The sequence below is a fragment of the Sorex araneus genome, chromosome X (assembly GCF_027595985.1).
Source record: "Sorex araneus isolate mSorAra2 chromosome X, mSorAra2.pri, whole genome shotgun sequence".
NCBI classification, from domain to species: Eukaryota; Metazoa; Chordata; class Mammalia; order Eulipotyphla; family Soricidae; genus Sorex; species Sorex araneus.
In genome coordinates this window covers 381,573-404,292 of record NC_073313.1, presented here as the reverse complement: position 1 = coordinate 404,292, position 22,720 = coordinate 381,573, and the positions used below count along the sequence as shown (strand labels likewise).

At 41.7% G+C, this 22,720-nt stretch overlaps 1 protein-coding gene across 1 annotated transcript; it reads left to right on the top strand.

The window, feature by feature from the left end:
- Positions 1–14,188: 14,188 nt before the first annotated feature.
- LOC129400152 (aphrodisin-like) lies at positions 14,189–21,337 on the top strand. The gene is made up of 7 exons (XM_055123531.1): positions 14,189–14,283; positions 15,012–15,154; positions 16,606–16,679; positions 18,666–18,776; positions 20,066–20,170; positions 20,366–20,395; positions 21,157–21,337. Exons 1-6 carry the CDS (start codon positions 14,224–14,226, stop codon positions 20,380–20,382), a joined length of 510 nt encoding a protein of 169 aa, XP_054979506.1. The 5' UTR covers positions 14,189–14,223; the 3' UTR covers positions 20,383–20,395; positions 21,157–21,337.
- The last annotated feature ends 1,383 nt before the right edge of the window (positions 21,338–22,720 follow it).

The following is a 22,720-nucleotide window of genomic DNA, read 5'->3' as shown; positions in this document are numbered from 1 at the left end:
GCTGTTTTTGTTGCAAAGACTCTTATTTGTAAAGCACAGAAATACCTACTTGTGATGTGATGTGAGGGTTCAGGCAATTAGGTCTCCACTGAAATTGAAATTTGGTCTTCATAGGCAAATGGAATCCTTTTTGGAAATGTCTTGTTCGGGGGGAAATAAGATAAACTATATCGCGGATGATATTTTTGCAACTTATTGATCAGATTACTAATTGATTGGATATCTCATGCATGTCACATGAAGGAGAAGAGAAAGTGATGAGAGCATATCTTAAGTATATTTTTCTGACTTCCCAGCGAATGCTAGAACATGTGTCAAACACTGTATGCGTGAGCAGCATTAGCTGTCTGGTAGAAGAGAGAAGGATAGGATATAACAGAAGACAACATGATATGGCCAGTGTCGTAATTTTGAGGAATTTCTACTCTCAAAACATTTCCACTTGGAACCAGAGACATAGCACAATGCATAGGGCATTTGTCTTGCACGTGGCAGACCAGGGTTCAATCTCCAGCATCCCATGTGGTCCTCCAAGCACCACCAAGAGTAATTCTCCAGTTCAAAGCCAGGAGCAGCCCCTGGGAATCACTGGGTGTGACCCTTCCCCCCTCCAAAAAATAACATTTCCATTTAAGGCTCTTCCCAAAGAATGAGTCATTTTTACATGACAGGATTCTCACTGAAAGTTGGAAAGTGGCTGAAATTTGAGGGAGGTTATAAATCATGTCATTATCCTAAACTTAGACGGGGCACATCTCATACACAAAAGCTGCAAAGCATGGGGTATCTAATTAAAAGCAAGGGAACAAAAGTTAATGAGGCATGTGCATAGCCCAATGGTCTGCTTGCAATAGGACAGACAGAACGGCCAATGACCTGCTTGCAAAGTTCACTTCGGGGACATTTCCCTCCTTAACTGAACTCTATCAGAGATCTGTGGTGTGGGCAGTTTTCCCTGAGAAAAATTCACAGGTTTCTTTCAAACTACTTCAATGGATGAACATGTAGAGTCTTACCCTGAGTGAGTCAGAGGGAGAAGGACCGACATGAAATGATCGCATTCATTGGTGGGAGATAAAAGCCAGAGTGTGAGAAAAATAGCCAAAGATGGTGGGAGGAAGGGCCAGGAGAACTGGTCCATGGTTGGAAGTTGTTCACAGGAGGTGCTGGGGATAAGGCAGTTGGGATAGAGATGGATCCAGTGTGATGATGGCAGTTGTAAAGGATCACTCTGCACAAGAACTGCGTGCTGAGAGTTGGTAAACGGGCAGACATAACAACTGTTTAGTACCTGTCTGGTGTAGGGGTATGCAAAAAGAGAAACAAAAAAAGGAAAAGCAAATTCTGGTCTTTCCCTTGGGAAAATAACTGTTCTAACAGAGTATTAGGCTGATAAACCTAGTCAGTTTTACTTTACCCATCTTCATAAATTTCGGACTGGTGGTGATGGGTTTCAGATATGTTGGGATCAGGGCCATAAAATTTAACATGACCGTAACCACGTACACGGAATGATTTAGATGGTAAAATTTTAATTTTAACTCTCAGTTGAGAAGTACATCCTCGCAATTATATTAATGTGCTTGTTTGATTTTTTTGGTTTATGGGTCACACATGAAGGTGCCTAGGGCTGACTCCTGGGTCTGTGCTCAGGGTTCATTCCCGGCATCAAATGGGGTACTGGGAATCAATCCTAGGCTGGCCATGTGAAGGCATCTCTGGGCCTATCATGTATATTAATATTTACATAATGACAAGACACAAACTCCCAAATTATCTAAGTCCATAATTCCCTTGTGTACAAAGGAATAGATGATGTAATTTGATGCCCATTTGATGACGAGTTTTGTTCATGCCCATGGAACTAGCTAAGTCTATAGAGGTGTCTAGAATTTGAGGATGACTTTTCACAATGATTTAAAACCGTTTCAGGAATTAAAGTCTATCCGGTTTTGGATTTCAGTATTTTAGTATTTCAGTAATTAAATCCAGGGAAATTTCTGCCAGAAAGTGCATCATTGCAAGCTCGTACCTCTCTTTAGTGGTCCTTATGAGATGGCGGAGTCGACATGCCTTTCCCCCGTCCACTCCTGAAAGGAAATAGCCGATGAGAGAAAAAAAAATTTCTCCATCCTGGGAGGCATAGGAAAAAACAAAGAGAGAGATAGACATAGAAAGATTGCACTCATTTGTGGAATATAAAGTAACCAAATGGGAGACTGCCACCCAAGAATTGTAGAGATAAGTATCAAGAGGAGTAATTCACAGCTTGGAAGCTGACCTCACATGCTAGGTGAAGAAGCAGCTCTGATAGAGATGAGGTCACCAAATGAGGGTGCTAGTCGGGCCCTCTAGGAATGGCAGATCCAGGCTGAAAATAGACTATAGAACAAACAAGATGCCTACTTAATACCTCTGTATCCAACCACCACACCCAAAAGGACAGAGCGAGCTAATGAGAATGCCTTGCCACAGAGGCAGGGTGGGGTTAAGAGGACAGGGTGGGGATGGTGGGAGGGATGCTGGGATCATTGGTGCTAGAAAATGTGCACTGGTGGAGGGATGGGCACTCGATCATTGTATGACTGAAACCTACTCATATAAACCTGTAAGTCTGTAACTTTGTCTCACAGTGATTTACTAATAAAATAAAATAATATATAATTAAATTAAATTAAAATTACAAAAAAGCATCATGCATGGGGTTGATTATATTTAATGATTGTCATTATTGAGATGAACATTAGAATAAAATTGATTATCACTATAATTATTGATAATTATTTTCAGATGAGGAACACAAGAAGAATTTACAATTATTATTATTGAATATTAATTCTAGGACAAGAACAGAGGAACAGTGTTAGAATTGATTATTATTATCATTATTGGTTATTGTTACTCAGGCAAGAAACAATGTAAGAATTGATTATCACTATTATTATTGAGATGAGAAACAGAGTAAGAATTTATTATTGTTATATATTGTGGGCTGGAGCGATAGCACAGTGGGTAGGGTATTTGCCTTGCATGTGGCCGACCCCAGTTTGATTCCTCTCTTGGAGATCATCCTGCCCTCATGGCAGAGCCTGGCAAGCTCCCCATGGCATATTTGATATGCCAAAAACAGTAACAACAAGTCTCACAATGGAGACGTGACTGGTGCCCACTCGAGCAAATCAATGAACAACGGGACGACAGTGATACAGTTGTTTGTTATTATTGAGATGAGGAACAGCATAAGAATTTATTATATTTTTGATTATAATTATTGAGACAAGGGTCAGAGTAAGAAATTATTATTATAATTATTGGTTATTGTTATTGAGAAAAGGAATAGTAAGAATTGAGGACCCGCCCTTCCCGCGTCCCAGCCTGCTCCATAGAGCCTGAGCACCCCAGCTGTCCCTCTCTCCCTGGACTGATGCCCTAGAGGCCAGCATGCTGCCCCCAAGCACCGAAGCCACTCTCTCTTCTGGCACAGGTGTGTGCTATTGTGGGGAAAGGGGCGTGGCCTAATCGTCAGGGGCGTGGCCGAGGCCAAAGTGGGAGTGGCCTCTTTTCTGGTCTGTGGCCGCTAACGTCCAAGAGAAACATCCTAGCAATCCGAAAACAGTAGGACAATAAAATACAACACTTCATATAGGATTAGAGGAATATCTGAGTGGTAGGCCATGTTCTAGAAGGGGAAATTAAAAAGGCAACCACCATTGACCGAGCCCATCCAGAATTCTTTTTCACAACAAGAGGGAACAGGGATACGGATAGAAGATCCCTCTTCCATACCAGCACAAGAACATGAAGAAATAGCACAAATCCCCACCACAAGTAGAAGACGATGATAGGAGTACGGAAACTTCAATAAGCATTTCCTGCAAACTTGAGCTCTCTGATAAAGAATTCCGAGTTGAAATTATCAAGATGTTCAATGAACTCAATGGAAAGATTGACAACTTAATGGAGGACCGGACAGAAACAGTATAACAGACAGCCGAGAAAACACGGGAAGAAATGAGAGCAGAAATAAAAAACCTACAAAAAGAAAGGAAGAATTTGGTAGATGAAATCAAAAACTCTGTGGCTGCCCTAAGAAATAGAATGACTGCAGAAGAAGAAAGAATCAGTGAGCTTGAAGATCAGCTGCAAGAAGCCTACAGGCAACAACAAACAATGGAAAGAGACCTCAAAACAGATCCAGGACAACTCAGAGTCAAGGGGATGATTTCATGAGGAACAACATTAGAATTATTGGGCTACCAGAAGGACAGGGAAAAAACCCAATAAAAAAAGTCTAGTCAAACAAATAATTGCTGAAAAGTTCCCATAGCTGGAGAATGCAGGCATCCAGATTCAAGGCGCCCAGAGGGTGCCAGCTAAAAGAGACCCTAACAGGAAAACCCCAGACATATCATGGATAGAGACACAATACTGCAAGCAGCAAGGTCGAACAAGGAAATTTCATACAAAGGAGCACCCCTTAGATTCACAGCAGATCTATTAGAGGAAACCCTCAGAGACCGAAGGCAGTGGTGGGATATAGTGAAAAAAATGAAATGAACGCTTCACCAAGAATATTTATCTGGCTAAACTCTTATTCAAAGTCGAAGGAATGATACACCAGTTTCTGGATAAACAACAGCTCAGGAACTTCATAGACTAAAATCGAAACCTAAAAGAAGCACTAAAGGGACTATTGTGAGAAAAGAAGACCCCTACAAGCACAACATAATCCTTACAGAAAGATGGCACAAAATCCCATAACAATAATCTCTCTTAATATCAATGGTCTAAATTCACCAATCAAGAGACAAAGAGTGGCAAAATGGATTTAGAGACTGAACCCAATATTTTGCTGCCTGAAGGAAACAAATCTGCATAACCAGAAAAAACACAGACTCAAATACAAAGGATGGAAAACAATCCTGCAAGCAAATAACTCTCTCAAAAAAGCTGGGCCGGCCTTACTAGAATCGTACAACAGAGATTTCAGGATGAAAAAGTCTAGGAAGGATAGAGAAGGCCATTTTTTATTAATTAACTGACATGTACAGCAGGAAGAAATCACACTCCTATTCATGTACGCACCCAGTGACAGACCAGCCAAATTCCTGCAACAACTGATAACATCCCATAAGAAGGACATCTCGAGCAACACAATAGTCATTGGAGACTTCAACACTGCCCTATCACCCCTGGATAGATCAAGAAGATTAGAACACACCAAGGAAATACTGGCTTTGAGGAAGAAATAGAAGAGAGAGGGCTATAGGTCTATACAGGGCTTTATATCCCCCAAAAAAGGGGAATACACATTCTTTCACAGTGCACATGGAACATTTTCCAGAATAGACCATGTGCTGGGTCACATAAAATACCTCAACAGAATCAGCAAGATAGACACTGTACCAGCTATCTTTTCAGACCACGATGCAATGAAGATAGAAGTTCATCACACACAGACGCAGAAAATCAGATCAAAGAGCTGGAAATTAAACAACTCGATGTTGAACAATGAGTGGGTCAGGGAGGAAATCAAGGAAGAAATCCAAAGGTACCTGGAAACAAAGGAGAATGAAGATGCAAGATATCAGAACCTGTGGGACGCAGCTAAAGTTGTGTTAAGTGGAAAATTTATAGCTCTGCAAGCATTCCTCAGGAAAGGAGAAAGGACCCACATAAATAACTTGATTTCACAGTTGAAGATTTTAGAAAAGAACCAACAAAGGGAACCCAAACCAGTCAGAAGAAAAGAGATAATAAAACTTAGGGCAGATCAACGACATGGAATACCAAAATACAATCCGAAAGATCAATGAAACCAAGAACTGGTTCTTTGAGAAAGTAAACAAAATTGATAATGCACTAGTAAGACTCACAAAGAATGAGAGAGGGAAACCCCTTATAAGCCGAATCAGAAATGATAAGGGGGACATCACAACAGAAACCAAAGAAATTCTCAAGATCATCAGAGACTACTCTGAAAAGCTGTATGCCACGAAACAACAGAACCCAGAAGAAATGGATAAATTCTTGGATTCCTACAGTTTCCCAAGACTGAACGAAGAAGACCAGGAATACCTGAACAGTCCTATTGTTATCAAGGAAATAGAAACTGTAACCATACGTCTTCCCCAAAACAAAAGCCCATATCCAGATGGATTCACGAGTGAATTCCTCAAAACATTTAAAGAGGACCTGTTGCCAGTTCTTCTCAAGTTTTTCCAGAAAATTGAAAAAATAGAAACCCTTCCAAACAGTTTCTATATGGCTCATATCTCCCTAATACCAAAGGCTAACAAAGACACCGCAAACAAAAAAGAAAACTACAGTCCAATATCCCCGATGAACACAGATGCAAAGAATCTCTAAAAAATATTAGCAAACAGAATTCAACATCTCATCGAAAAGATCATAAACCATGACCAAATGCGTCGGGGATGCACGGATGGTTTAACATTCGAAATCGATCAAAATAATTCATATCAACAAAAGAATAGAACCATACGAAAATATCAATAGATGCAGAGAAAGCATTTGACAAGATCCAGCCCCATTTATGATGAAAACTCTCGCCAAAATGGGTATAGAAGGGGCTTTCTTCAATATAGTTAAAGCCATCTACCACAAGCCTATGGCAAGCATCAGACTCAATGGGGAAAAACTAAGAACTTTCCCTCTGAGATCAGGGACGAGATAAGGATGCCCACTCTCTCCATTCCTGTTAAATATAGTACTGAAAGTACATGCAATAGCGTTTAGGCAAGAAAAATATATTAAAGGCATTCAGGTAGGAAAGGAAGAAGTCAAGCTCTCACTATTTGCAGATGATATGATACTATACTTAGAGAACACTAAAACCTCTAGCAAGTAGCTCATAAACAATAGACATGTAGAGTAAAGTTGCAGTCTATAAAATCAACACCCAAAAGTCCATGGCTTTCTTATATGCAAATAATGATAGAGAAGAAAGCGACATGGTAAAAGCAATCCCATTCACAATTGTGCCTCAAAGGATCAAACACCTGGGAATCAACTTAACTAAGAGGTAAAGGACTTGTATAATGAAAACTACAAAATGCTGCTTCAGGAAATAATAGACGGCACGAGGAAATGGATAGGTATCCCATGGTCATGGATTGGAAGAATTAATATTATCAAAATGGCAATACTCCCCAAAGCATTGAAAAATTCAATGCGATCCCTATAAAGATACCCTGACATTCTTCAAAGAAATGAAGCAAGCATTCCTGAAATTCGTAAAGAACAACAAGCCCCCACTAATAGCTAAATCAATTCTTGGGAAAAAGAAAACGGGAGTAATCAACGTCCCCAACTTCAAACTCTACTACAAGCGGTAGTAAATTAAACAGCATGGTACTGGAAAAAATGGAGAGCTGCAAACCAATAGAACAGGGTTGAATATTCTGACACACCACCCCAAATATATGATCATCTAATCTTTGATAAGGGATCAAGAAATGTGAAGTGGAGCAAGGAAAGCATGTTTAACAAATTGTGCTGGCAAAACTGTACAGCTATATGCAAAAAAAATGGACTCAGATCTCCACCTATCACCATACACAAAAGTCAGATCAAAATGGATTATAGACTTCAATATCAGACCAGAATCCCTAAGGTACATTGAAGACAAGGTTGGCAAAACTCTCCAAGACTTTGTAACCAACGGTGTCTTAAAAGCTGACACACCACTGGCCAAGCAAGTGAAAGCAGAGATAAATAAATGGGACTACCTTAAACTAAGAAGCTTCTGAGACTCAAAGAATACAGTTACCAAAGGACAAAGACAGCCTACAGAATGGAAAAGGATATTTAACCAATACCCATCCGATAAGGGGTTGATATCAAGGATATACAAGGCACTGGTTGAATTCTACAAGAAGAAAACGGCCCACCTGATCAGAAAATGGGGTGATGAAATGGACAGAAACTTCCCCAAAGAAGAAATCCCAGTGGCTGAAAGGCACACGAGAAAATGCTCGACATCACTAATCAGCCGGGAGATGCAGATCAAAACAACAATGAGATACTATCTCACACAACAGAGAATGGCCCAGATCCAAAAAAACAAAAGTGACCGGTGTTGGCACGGATGTGGGGAGACAGGGACTCTTCTTCACTGCTGTTGGGAATGCCGACTTGTTCAGCCCTATTGGAAAACAATATGGACGTTGCTCAAAAAAATGAGAAATTGAGCTCCCATGTGACCCAGCAATACCACTCCTGGGAATATATCCTGGAGAGGCAAAAAGATTAGAACCCACCAAGGAAATACTGGCTTTGAAGGAAGAAATAGAAGAGAGAGAGCTAATAGATCTATACAGGGCTTTATATCCCCAAAAAAGGGAATACACATCCTTTTCCAGTGGACATGGAACATTTTCCATAATAGACCATGTGCTGGGTCACATAACATACCTCAACATGGAAAGTACTCAAAAAATGAGAAGTTGAGCTCCCATTTGACCCAGCAATATGACACCTGGGAATATATTCCGGAGAAACAAAAAGGTATATCAGAAATCAAATCTGCATTTCTATGTTCATTGCAGCTCTGTTTACAATAGCCACCATCTGGAAAAAATCGGAGTGCCCCCAAACAGATGACTGGTTAAAGAAACTTTGGTACATCTCCACAATGGAATACTATGCAGGTGTTAGAAAAGTTGAAGTCATGAAATTTGCATATGAGTGGATCAACATGGAAACTATCATGTTGAGTGAAATGAGTCAGCAAGAAAGAGACAGACATAGAAAGATTGCACTCCTATGTGGAATATAATGTAGCAGAGAGGTACAAGCTTGCAATGATGCAAATTCTGGCAGAAATTTCTCTGGACTTAGTTTTTCAAATATTAAAGTACTGATATCCAAAACCTCACAGCCGCTATTAAGGCCACAAGACCTCATATCTCTTTATTCCCAGCAATGGAAAACAAATTATCAAAAGTTTTCTTTCCAGCAGGTCCGTCTTTGGGGGGGAATCTCCAAACAATAATAGTGAGTTTTTTGTTGAAATATTGAATGTAATCAACGTAAAGAGGTAGTAAAGTGAAATTTATCAGTTACACAGGTGGTGTGGGGGTTTGGGAGGGATTGGGGGGCAGGGGGAAGGTTTACTGTGGTTCTTGGTGGTGGAGTATTTGCACTAGTGAAGGCATGGCTCTTTGAGCATTGTGTAACTGAGACTTAAGCCTGAAAGCTTTGTAACTTTCCACATGGTGATTCAATAAAAATAAAATTAAAAATTTTGAAAAAAGAATTGATTATTATCATTGAGATTTTTATTACTGATAAGAGAAACACTAAGAATTGATTGTTATTATTGAGTATTATTAGACAAGGATCAGAGTAAGAATTTATTAATATTATTACAATTATTATTACTGATTATTATTATTGAGATGAGGAACAGAGTAAAAAGAGGAGACTGGCTGCGTGTGGCTTTGAATCAAGTGCATCACGTACGATCTCCATGGCCCACCCAGTTGAACTCTCTGCGTCTGCCCCTCGGAAAGGCCTCTCCTCTGCAGTAAGCAAATGTTCAGTAGCATCGACTGTCTCTACCAAAAAGACGGAAGCTGTAAATATTTTCTCAAAGCGTACTTCATCTTTGCTTTATTTTTAACCTTTTTATGTTTTGTCTTGGGGCCACAACAGGGGTTGCTCATGGCTGACTCCTTGCTCTGTGCTCCAGGATCACTCCTGGTGGGCTGGAGGGAGCTAGGGATCAAAGAAGGGTTTACCATGAGCAAGGATAAGTACCTGCCTATTCGAGTCCCACTCCACCCTTCTTATTTTTTTTAGTTTTTGGGTCACACCTTGTGATGCACAGGGGTTCCTCCTGGCTCTGCACCCAGGAACTACCCCTGGCGGTGCTCAAAGGACCATATGGGATTATGGGAATCTAACCCGGGTTGGCCACGTGCAAAGCAAATGCCCTTCACGCTGTGCTCTGGATGTTGGCCGTTGATGGGATTACACACATCTGGGTTCCTCTGCTGGTATCTTCCTGCATGAGGCTTGTCTGAATGTGCGGAGAGGGGCCTTGAGCTTGACTCTGGCTAGGTCCGGGAGGTCTTCCGCCGCCGGGAACTCTGCTTGGGGTGGGGAGGGAAGCTGGAGCCCATCCCCTCCGAGGGACCCAGGGGAAGGTAGCCAGGTGTGCGGGCAAGAGACTCTATAGAATCAAGATTATACAGGTCTGATGCTTAAGGCGGCTTAAGATTCTTTGGGTGGAGGGGATGGTGTTTACGTTCACTTAGGAAGACTCGGTTGCATAATCTCTGGGCAGCTAGGAAAACCCCATTGGCTCTCCTTCTCATTGCCCGTGTAAGTTGGACTCCGGCCACTTGCCCAGCCACCTTGGTTGGCCCAGGCCATGGGGTGGATGAAGGAAGAAATGAGGGCCAGGCCGGTTGACGATCAGTTGTCGTTTATTCCATTCTCACAACGCCCTTGTTCCAGTCTCACTCAGTTCCCCATGCTAGCCTCACATGGCCCCTCACTCCCGTCCCTTCCTGTCTCTCCTCCCCATCTCTCCATGCTCCATCTCTCAGCCTGGGCTCTCTCTCTCTCTCTCTTTCTCTCTCTCTCTTTCTCTCTCTCTCTCCTCATGCCTGCTCCTCATTCTTCTTCTACATTCTTCTCCCTATGTCTAACTTGGCTAGTCTCTCTGCAGTCCCTCTTGCTGCCCTGGTTTCTCTCTCATCTCTCCCCAACTCCCCCAAATTGGGGGTAGTCAACACACCCTGCTCTAGCAAAATTAACATAGCCAAAGCCCTTCCTGACTGCCCATCGGGCGAAAGGGCATTAATCCCACCTAGGGGTGCTTCTCCTCTGCTGAGACCAATAACTTAATCAACAACTAAATGAACATCTTAATTCTATTGAACATTAGTGACTTTGCATGGTCACAGATATTTTGAGCATATAGCGTGACTCTCCTGGGGACATCTCATCATAGACTCAGACTATAGTGCTCAGGCTGGATTAATCATTCCTAACGCTAGCAGTCTGAACCTAGTAATTGCTCTTATTTTATTTATTTATTTATTTTTGCTTTTTGGGTCACAGCTGGCAATGTACAGGGATTACTCTTTGCTGTGCACTCAAGAATCACGCCTTGCGGTGCTAAGGGGACACTATGGGATGCTGGGAACCAAACCCAGGTCAGCCGCATGCAAGGGAAACGCCCTCCCCGCTGTACTCTTGCTCCAGACCCAGTTATCGCTTTTTGGATCATGACAGCATTTGTCCGTGACCAAGCTCTTAGGTTATAGTTAAGCATTATGGCACATTGTTCAGGCCCATCTGAATGCTAGGGTAGCACACAGCTCACCACTTGCCCGGGTTCTGTCCAGTCCCTCATCAGTCCCCTGCTTTTGGGGTGCTAGGAAGTAAGGGCAGCTGAGGCATAGGTCGAGAGAACAGATGCCCAAGAGGTAAATATCATTCAGAGACCATTAACTCCCAGGTTACAAAAGCATAGCATTAACTGTCTTCTTGCGGCTATACAAAAATGGTCATTGCTCTGAATTAACCAAGCAAAGGACATAAGAGGAGAAGTAAACCAATATTTACAGGCCAAAAGAACACAAAGAAGTTACAAGTAAACTCAGAGGAATGTGAGCACGGAGATGGGAGTAAACCAATAAACCTAAGCTCCCTGCAGCAAGGCTGAAAGGACAAACTATGTTATCCTATACTCTCTGACTATGGAGATCTGGAGCTCACGTTCTCACCAGAAGTAGAACTGAGAGAGTGTGTCACGCTGATCAATAATAAAAATATTGGGGCTAGAGCGATAGCACAGCGGGGAGGGCATTTGCGTTGCATGTGACTGACCCGGGTTCGATTCGCAGCATCGCATAAGGGTCCCCTGAGAACCGCCAGGAGGAATTTCTGAGTGCAGAGCCAAGAGTAATGCCTGAGCATCACTGGGTTTGACCCCAAAATCAAATATCTATCTATCTATCTATCTATCTATCTATCTATCTATCTATCTATCTATCTATCTATCTATCTATCTATATAGATGAGAAACAAGTTAGGAGTACTAGGGTCTTTGGGAGAGGGATGGAGTCCAATGGGGTGGGTTGTTGGAGATATGTGTATGATAAACCATTATTAAGAACATCAGAAGCCACTGATTCTCAATATAAATAAAAAATTAAATTTGAAAAGTAAAATTATAAAAGAAACCTATACACATATTGGGGCCAGAGTGATAGTACAGCGGGTAGGGTGTTTGCCTTGCATGCAGCCGACCCGAGTTCGATCCCCGCCCCTCGGCATACCATATGGTCTCCCAACCACCGCCAGGAGTAATTCCTGAGTGCAGAGCCAGGAGTAATCCCTGAGCATCGCTGGGTGTGACCCAAAAAGCAAAAAAAAAAAAAAGAAAACTATACACATATAAAGACTGGTTTTAAAAACTATACAGTATATATAATAAAACTGTTTAAAAACATCTATATAGAGTATATATGTATTGACTGTTTGAAAATAAATTATATATATACAGACAGAGAGAGTGAGAGAGAGGGAGGGAGAAATCATTGATATCTGAAGGTCATGCAGTTTTCTCTAATAGGATTATTAGATGAAAGATCAAGTAGTTGAGATAATCTCTTGGATAAATATTCTTTAACTTCCCTGAATGATCTAATGGGTCTGTTTGAGGAAATACATACATCTGAGACCCTCATCAATCCGCACCCCTAGGTGTGGGTGGAAGATTCTGATGAGAGGAGAAGAGGAAGGATTCCTTGTCAGCCCCGCACAGTACTGAAGACATGGGGACTCGGTGAAAGATAAAACATAGACTGCGATGCAGCATACACTGGGATTAAACGGGGGACGCAATGTTGAGAGATGGTCTCAAATTTCTGGGAACTACAAGAGAACAAAACGCGAAAAATAAAAGAGAAAGATTATTATCAAACAAAGAGTGTTTCTCTCTGAGTTTGAATGAAGACACCAATTGAAGAAGGACAGTCAAGATCATTATTCTACAGCTATGATCACACACAAAAAATGATACTGTTTCCCTCCCTTGCAGTATGAGGTCAATTCAATGCAATTTTAACACACACACACACACACACACACACACACACACTGCCTCACCTGGCTAGAAAATCCTTGGAGGATCAATGTCCAATTCTCTCAGAATGACAATTGAAAAAATGAGAGTGAAGAAAACCAAGATTACAAGGAGTAAAGTGGCAAAACTATGCATGCCACTATCATAAGACTAGTCAGGAAGAACAGAGTCAAAGGTCTCTCCTTGGCTTGAACACTTATTAAAGAAGAACCCATAATAGAAAGATATTCGTCTTTTTCCCTGCAAGCGTTTTTAAGGATTGGGGCATATAGACCTCTTGGAGATTAAGATTGAGTTCATGAATCTTTAAAGAACAGATTCCCTTAACACTAAGAGGGAAACGGAAGCTAAAATAATCGATTTCTTGCCTTTGAAAAGGAATGGAAGAGTCGTGTTAGGGAAGGAGCGAGGTACTCCAAGATGGTCGGTGATGGCACCCAACACTCAGATGTCCAGGGATGGTGTGTGGGTTTCTTAGGAAACGTAAAACCCTGAAATTCAATAGCTATTCGGGGAAGGTGTCTCCACAAGCTCTGTGAGAACCATACTAGATCATGTTCTAGTCTATTCCAAAACAACTTGCGTATCCAAGTGATGATCTCCAAAATGCAGGCAAACAGTTGCATAAAAATATAGATTAGAGACCCATGATCAACTTCATATCGTTCGATGATGGTACCGATACCAAAATTAATTGCATCAAAGCAGCTATTTTGTTTGGAAAATGCAGTTAGGTCTATCTAAGCATGTAATCTAGTGTCAGAGCAGAAACACCATTCTTGGAGAATTCGGCCCAGGTGGAACTCATCATGAAAAGACAAATCCATGTCACCGCCCTTGAAGACGTGAATCTAAAGGTCAGCTGTCCACTCCAACATAAGCTTCTCTTAAAACAAATGTCATTATGGCTTGACAGCTGTCTTAAACACCAACCGGATATGTCCATACGCGTAATCCTCCGTGGCGGATCACCGCCGACCATGGTCGGTTCTGTGTCGGGTCCAAAGAGCAGTGCTATAAAAAGCCCAACACCTTTGCAGTGTCTACATCCTGCCTTTCCCACTTCTCTGCAAGAAGGACCCCAAGACATCGGCAAGATGAAACTTGTACTCCTGGCTCTGTTCGTTGTGGTGGCTTCTGCCAAATTGCACAAGAAGGTATCAGGGAAGAGCTGATCTGTGTGTGTGTGTGTGTGTGTGTGTGTGTGTGTATTCCGCATTCTAGTTTCGCTGGTATTTTGTACGCTTTTTGCTGTGGGGGCACACCTTGCAGGGCTTAGGTCTTACCCCTGGCTCTTAGCTAAGGACTCACTGTTGGTAGAACTTAGGCTTCATCTGGGATGCCAGGGATTGAACCCAGGACATCCCAGTACTAGACAAGCATCCTAGCACTGTTCTATCTCTCTAGCCTCGGTGCTGAACACTTGATACACATATTGATTGATGGATCTGATCACAATCAAATAATCTCTTCCGTCTCTCTACTTTATTCCATTCTATTTGAAATAAAGGGGGTTTCCTTATATTTACATTCGCTCTCAAAATAAAAAATGATGCTAATTTACCAACATCCTGGATGTTTTTATGGTATATGAGTGAACATTTTTTTTTCACTTTTTTTTCTATTACAAGAACCTTGTGATTGTATACTTGAGAGTTTCCAATTCTTGTTTTTACAATTCTATAAATCTTTTTTCTATCCTATCTATCCTGATTTCTGTTATTCTACCCAATAGGCATACGGCACTACTTAGCTTGGTCCGATTAAACAACCTGTATTTTTTTTTCTCCAAAGTGCAATGAAGAGCAAGAATAGTTGAGGATGGGAGTTTATGAGAAAAGTGAAAAGTGTGATTGTCCTTCTTCATTGGAACTTTTCTTTCCAGAACACTGGTGAGTGGCGTACTGTCGCTCTAGCCGCTGACAATAAAGAGAAGATTGAAGAAAATGGGCCACTCAGAGGCTTCTTGAGAGACATCGAGTGTCTTGACAAACAATGTAACTCTGTCACCTTTACGTTCTGGATGATGTAAGTGACATTTCCCTGCATCTAAATTCACACATTTCATTTCCTTTTCTTTTCTTTTCTTTTCTTTTCTTTTCTTTTTTTTTCTTTTCTTTTTCCTTTTTGAGTCACACCCGCATTTCACAGGGGATAGTCCTGGCTCATATACTCAGGAATGACTCCTGGCAGTGCTCAGGGGATCCAATGGGATGCTGGGAATCAACCCTGGCTGGCCGCATGCAAGGCAAACACCCTCCCCACTGCGCTATCACTCCGGTCTCAAGTCACACACTTTTTAACTTCATGAACAACTGTTGAGTCTCGCTCTTCCAGATGTAAGGTGCTTAGTGACCTATCTGAATTCTTAAGAATTTGAGTCTCTGAACTTGGGTCAGAGAAGTTCTCCAGTGGGTGCCTTAATTTTCCAGAATGTTCATCCATCAGCTGTTTGAACTGCATTGTCAATGACAGAATAAAAAAAATTTAGGGAAGAAGTTTTCCTTGACAGTCTAAAACCTTGAGAGTCTAAGGACCATGATATCATCGATTAATCGTTGCATTTCATGTCACAGTTTCTGAAGATTTTAGAAAGACTAGTTCATGTTTCATTTATACGTGGTGTAAAGGGTTATCCAATAATATTTTTTACGTTAGACTCAGTAATAAATTATTGGTTCCACATAACATATGTTGAATGCTTACGGAATATATTTTGTTTACCTACAAACTATGAGAATCAGAAAATGACCAAAAAAGAATCCTGATCTTGACCACGGAATTATCAGTGCCTTTTTTTCGTTAAAAATGACCACACATGATGAATGATACGTAGAACACTGGTAACTAAAGCACAGACATGCAGTGAGAGATCGTTCTCCCCAAGTGTGATGTTTCCTCAGCAAAGAGCAACCGGGTTATTGATGTGGAGAATCGAAGATCAGAGATAAAAGTTCGTATGCAAAGAGACAGAGATGATTAAAGATCATTGTGAATTCAGCGTATTCTGAATCCTCATCGTGACGTTGGAAATACCTGAAATCAGGATAGATGACTAAAGTGAAAACAAAGCTAACGTGACAGCGTAATCTGGGAACATCGCTTGAAGGAATTAATGTCACTTTTGTCAGGGCACACTAATAGGGATGTTGGTCTCATATCAAGAACCTCATCAGACCCTTTTCGGAAGCTCCAGCTCCTAAGATGTTTCTTAATACAGGAAACGTTTATCACCCTACGATGCTCCCACATATATGTGAGAGATCCTCCTGGATGTTCTCTCTCTCTCTCTCTCTCTCTCTCTCTCTCTCTCTGACTCAATCCACTGAGCACGCCCGTGTCCAGAGGTGTCTACCTAGAAGTAAGACTTGACGTCCTCTTGGAGCTGAGTCTTGTGAATGCCATCCGGCTATCGGCAGCGCTGCCGCCGTGGGGAGTATGGGAGGAATCACGGACCTTTTTATTGCTTTGGTTTTCAGAAACAACGGAGTGTGTACGAAGGTTGCCGCATTCGGATACAAAGCACCTGGTTCTGAGAAATACACCACTGCTTGTGAGTCCTTGTGCTTCTGGGATGAGGGACTGGTCTTTTATTTTCTTAACTTTTAAAATTTTATTAAGTATCACTGTATCACTGTCATCCTGTTGTTTGTCTATTTACTCGAGCGGGCACCAGTACCGTCCGTCTCTATTTCTGCCAGCCCTGAGATTTTATTTTTTTTTGAAATTTACTGATTTATTTTTTAAATTATTGCATCACCATAAGGGAACAGTTACAGATTCACACATTTTCGTGCTTGTGTTTCCCTCACACAATGTTCGAGAATCCATCCCTCCACCAGTGTCCATTCTCCACCACCAATGATCCCAGGATCCCTCCCACCCGCCCCAATCCCATCCCAGCCCCTTGCTCTGTGGCAGGATATTCCCTTTTGTTCTCTCTTTCTTTTGGGGTGTTATGGTTTGCAATAGGGGTATTGAGTGTCCATCGTGTTCAGTCTCTAGTCTACTTGCAATACGCATCTCCCTTCTCGAGAGGGATCTCCAACCACATTTTACTTGGTGTTCTCTTCTCTATTTGAGCTGCTTTTTCCCCCAGCATGTGAGGCCGGCTTCCTGGCCATGGAGCCAACCTCCTGGTACTTATCTCTACTATTCTTGGGTGTTCGTCTTCTACTCTGTTACTTTATATTCCACAGATAAGTGCAATCTTTCTATGTCTCTCTCTCTTTCTGACACATTTTACTTGGCATGATATTTTCCATGCTGATCCACTTATATGCAAAGTTTATAACTTCCTGTTTTCAAACAGCTGCATTGTATTCCCTTGTATAGATGTACCAAAGTTCCTTTAACCAGTCATCTGTTCATGGGCATTCGGGTTTTTTCCAGACTCTGGCTTTGTAAACAGTGGTGAGATGAACATGTAAGTGCAGATTTCATTTCGATTACACTTTTTTCCTTCTCCGGGATAGATTCCCAGCACTGGTATTGCTGGATCAAATGGGAGCTCAATTTCTAATTTTTTGACAAGCGTCCGTACTGTTTTCTAAAAGGCCAGCCCTGAGATTTTAGCAGCCTCTCCTTACTCATCTTTCCCCACGATTGGATGCTCTTTCAAGGTCAGGGAAATGAGACCTATCGTGACTGTTTTGGCATATCAAATATGTCACAGGGAACTAGCCGGGTTGTGCCTGGTCTGGTGAGATACTCTTGGTAGCTTGCTGGGCTCTCTGAGAGGTGTGTATATATACATACACAAATATAAATATATATATATATATATTTAAGTTCATGGGCTTTAAGTTCTTTTCAAGATTTCTTGATCTCCTTATCCTCTAACGAGCTCCACCACAAATTAGAAACAAGACCTTGGGAAAAGCCTCTCACTGGCAAACATTTACATTTCCACACGAGGTCAAAATAAGGGAAAGTTTGATTTTCATTTTTCAGATGATGATAGTTGAACGTATTCTTCGCTGCAGTGCGTGCGTGCCTTAGAGACGGATGACCCCATATCTAACCTCCGCACCACAAATGGTCCCCTGAGAGTAATTACCTGTAATCCCTGAGCACTAGAACGTATAAAAATCCCTGAGCACCACTGGCTATCGCCCAAAACAAAAAAAAAAGTCGATTTATTTTAATATATTTATTTGACCACACAATCCATTGGGCTGTATCTATAGCACACTGGAAGGGCGTTCGCCTTTCATGTAGCTGACCTGTGTTCAATTCCTCTGCCTCTCTTGGAGAGCCAGTCAATCTTAGAAGAGTATCGAGCCCACACAGCAAATCTTCACAAGATACCCCTGGTGTAATTGATATGCCCAAAACAGTCACAACATGTCTCACAATGGAGACGTTACTGGTGAGCAACGGGATGACAGTGACGGTGACAAATATTTGAGAAATGGGATGAGAGTGAGTTTCATAAAATCCAATGATCCTTTAACTGAACGATCTGTATTGTAAAGTATTGTTCATATAAGCTTGAAACTCGTGTGCCAATTTCTCTGTCTCTCTCTCTCTTCCACAGTCGAAGGACAAAATTACCTCACTTTCTGCTATCAAGGCAAGAACGTGTTGGCCATCTGTTTCCGGAACACCGATGAAACTGGAACCGTCACAAATGTGGTTGAAGCTGCTAGTATGTCTCTCATTCTCAGTAGAATCAGTGATTGTATTGACACATAGACGTTGCTTAAGAAAAGATTACATACATGCAATATGAAAAAAAAAAACCAAGCCCACATTTTCTGGAGATCTGGAGTGTCCTTTAATCCAATCCCAGAATGCACTGTCCCTTACTGAAGTGATTGTATACTCTCACTCAGGTACATCAAGTTTTGATTTCAGAAAATGAACATACCTGTGTTATGTTGCAGCTTAGGCAACATCTACTATAGATTTATGATATATTTATGAAAATCTGCGAAAATCTACGGTATATTTAGCACAAAATCCTTATTGACTTGCAGTTGGCAGTGTGAGTTGAGTATGAGTTGAATCTGCTCACATGCCAATAACATCAAACTCATTCCAATGCCCTGATACCAGGCCATTGGTTTCACGCAATCAAATGGGATGGGGACTAGTGCAAAGTTCCCAGATTTTTCTTTCCATCCCTGAAGTTTCCAGAATACTAGAGAGTGTAGCTGTCTGTAGAATGTAAGAATACAGGAATAGAATTTGGGAGTTCTCTAACTTCAACTTCCACTCATTCTCTCAACTCTCATTTGAGAGTGGTATCCTAATTTTCAGGCTGGAGCAATACTTCAGCGAGGAGGGCGTTTGCCTTGCACATGGTCGACCCAGGTTTGATCTCTATGTCCCTCTCGTGGAGCCCAGCAAGCTATTCAGAGTATCTTGCCCACATAGCAGAGCCTGGCAAGCTCCTTGTGGCGTATTTGATATGCTCAAAAGAGTCACAACAAGTCTCACCATGGAGACTTGACTGGTGCCCGCTCGAGGAAATTGATGAACAATGGAAAGACAGTGATACAATGTACCCAGGAAAGAATAAAATAGATGACAGATACCTTTCAGCTCCAAAAATGCACCAGGCGAGCATAGAGTAAGACTGTGTAGGGTTTTTTAGAGGTAGGAGCAACCCTGCCAAAAATTGAGTGGGAAAAGTTCAGGACTTGACATTTGAAGGGTGCCTTTGGGTAGCGATGTGAAATACCCCAGGCTCTGATCCAGGGACCTGTGCAATGCTGGTATGCTCACTTAGTCTCCTCCTTGAGATCTCTGTCAGCAATGACTCACCTGCTGGGACCCAGGGGAGAGGCTCCGGAGGAAGTGATGTTGTATCCAACAAAGCCTTTGGAAGACGAGGAAATCTGTACGACTGTATAAAAGTAACTGTAGCCCGTTCTGAGTATTGGGACGCATAGTAATGACTGTCTTTCCTCCCCTCTTTTCTGCCAATTGCAGTAAGACCTGGCTATGAACCCACTGACGCCGATCGCGAAATCTACAGAAACTTGGTAAAGGAACACGGTATTCCCATAAAAAACATCATTCCTCTCCAATCCGCAGGTAATTTCATTATTTGCTTTTCTTGGGAATAAAAGTGGCCATCATGAAATTTTATCCTAGAAAGCTTCTTGGTCAAGTGTCCCTTGGACACCTGGGTTCTGAAAAAAAAAATAATAGTCTTTGACTAGTTCAGTGTCTAGAAATGTTGAAAGTATCAGCTCTTGTGTTTAACGCTCTATTCATTGTCTTCCACAGATACCTGCCCTCAGTAAGAACACCTGTTGGGTGAGTGATGACATGGAATCTCCTGATATTTTAAGAGGTCTGGATGTCTTTGGGAGGGGTGACCGTTTCAAAAATCAGATGCAACTCTTCTGATGAAAGGGTGGGCAAGGGCGGTGATATAGACACGTGCACGAGTGTGGGATTAAATCCTGTCCACGCTCACTATAGAACCATACCATAGGGTGGGATCCTATATTTTGAAGACAAAAGTTTTTGCTAATGGATGAATCATTGAACTCTGAATGAGAATTAACTCCGTGAATTCCAGTGACTGCAAACTACAATGCAAACTTTTCTATAGTGGTCATGAGGAACCTCATGGGTCCTCTGTGGTGTGTGGCGCCCCTTGTGTTACATGTTCTGTGCACCGCATTTAGTCCTTGAGCACAGCCAAGTGAGGTCCGGTTACTCCCAGCTTTCAAGAAATACTAAAGAAAATTAGCCCTGTAAGTCTCACACTTGCAGAGTTCAATTCCCTCTGTCCTACAGCCATGAACACATTTCTACCTTACATACTTGGTGTTAGACCTCATAGAAGATCATTCACTGGTACACGTATCCTAGCAATAATGTTCTTACCCTGAATATCACATGGAACAAATCTACAACAATTCTACAACAATTCATGCAACAAATTATACAGAAACATTTGTCTTAAGTATTAATTTATAATTGCTCTTCTCTCTCCCCAAAGTGTTTACCATGATACACCCCTTTGGAACCAACTCAAAATGTTTTTTTTATTGTTTTAATTTTTGTAGACATCTCCAGATTGTGATGACAGAAAGCAACAGCATCTCAGATACCCGAATCATGAGTCAAATTGTAATTCCTTCTTTCCCACTATCATCATGACCTCAGCCTGCGTTTTTCTCTTCCTTCCTTTCCCACACGCTTTTGTATCCCATTGGATGCCTAAATTAATAAACTGATTATTCTATGTACAAAGCTGTGTTTGATGCAAAGACTCTTACTTGTAAAGCACAGAAATACCTACTTGGATGTGAGGTCTCAGTCAATGAGGTGTCCATTGAAATTGAAAATTGGTCTTGGTAGGCCAATGGAATGCTTTTCGGAAGTGTCTTTTTGGGGGTTGGCAGGAAATAAGATAAACTATCCTGAGGATGATATTTTTGCATCTTATTGATTAGATTTCTGATTGATTGGATATCACATGCATCTCAAATAAAGGATTCACATGCATCTCAAATGAAGGATAAGAGAAAGTGATGAGACCATACCTCAAGTCTTTTCTTTTGACTTCCCAGCTAATGCTAGAACATGTGTCAAACACTGTGTGTGTGAGCAGCATTAGCTGTCTGCTAAGAGGGAGAAGGATAGGATATAACAGAAAACAACATGATATGGCCAATGCTGTAATTTAGAGGGATTTCTACTCTCAAAACATTTCCACTTGTAACCAGATAGTCCAGTGCATTGGGCATTTGCCTTGCACGTGGCAGACCAGGGCTCAATCCCCAGCATCCCATGTGGTCCTCCAAACACCGCCAGTAGTAATTCCCGAGTGCAAAGCAAGGAACAGCCCCTGGGAATCACTGAGTGTGATCCTTCCCCCACAAAAACAACGATTCCACTTAAGGCTCTTCCCCAAATTATGAGTCATTTTTGAATGACAGAATTCTCACTGAAAGTAGGAAGGTGGCTGAAATTTGCAGGAGGTTATAAATCATGTCAGCATCCTAGACTAGGACGGGGCACATCTCATACAAAAAAGATGCAAAGAATAGAGTATCTAGTTAAGAGCAGGGGGACAAAAGTTAATGAGGCAATTACATAGACAATGGTCTGCTTGCAATAGGACAGAACGCCCAATGACCTGCTTGCGAAGTTCACTTGTAGGGGACACTCACCTCCTTAACTGAACTCTATCAAAGATGTGTGTTGTGGGTAGTCTTTTTTGAGACAAATCCAAAGATTTCTGTCAAACTACTTCAATGGATGAACCTGGAGAGTCTTACGCTGAGTGAGTCAGAGGGAGAGGGACCGACATCGAATGACTGCTTTCATTGGTGGGAGATAGAAACCAGAGTGTGAGAAAAATACCCAAAGATGGTGGGAAGAAGGGCCAGGAGAACTGGTCCATGGTTGGAAGCTGTCCACAGGCGGTGCTGGGGATAAGGCAGTTGGGATAGAGAAGGAACCACCATGATGAAGGCAGTTGTAAAGGATCACTCTGCACAAGAACTGCGTGCTGAGAGTTGACAAAAGGGACATACATAAGAACTCTTTAGTACCTGTCTGGTGTTGGTGAAAGCAAAAAGAAAAAAGGAAAAAAAAGAAAATTGTGGTCTTTCCCTTGGGAAA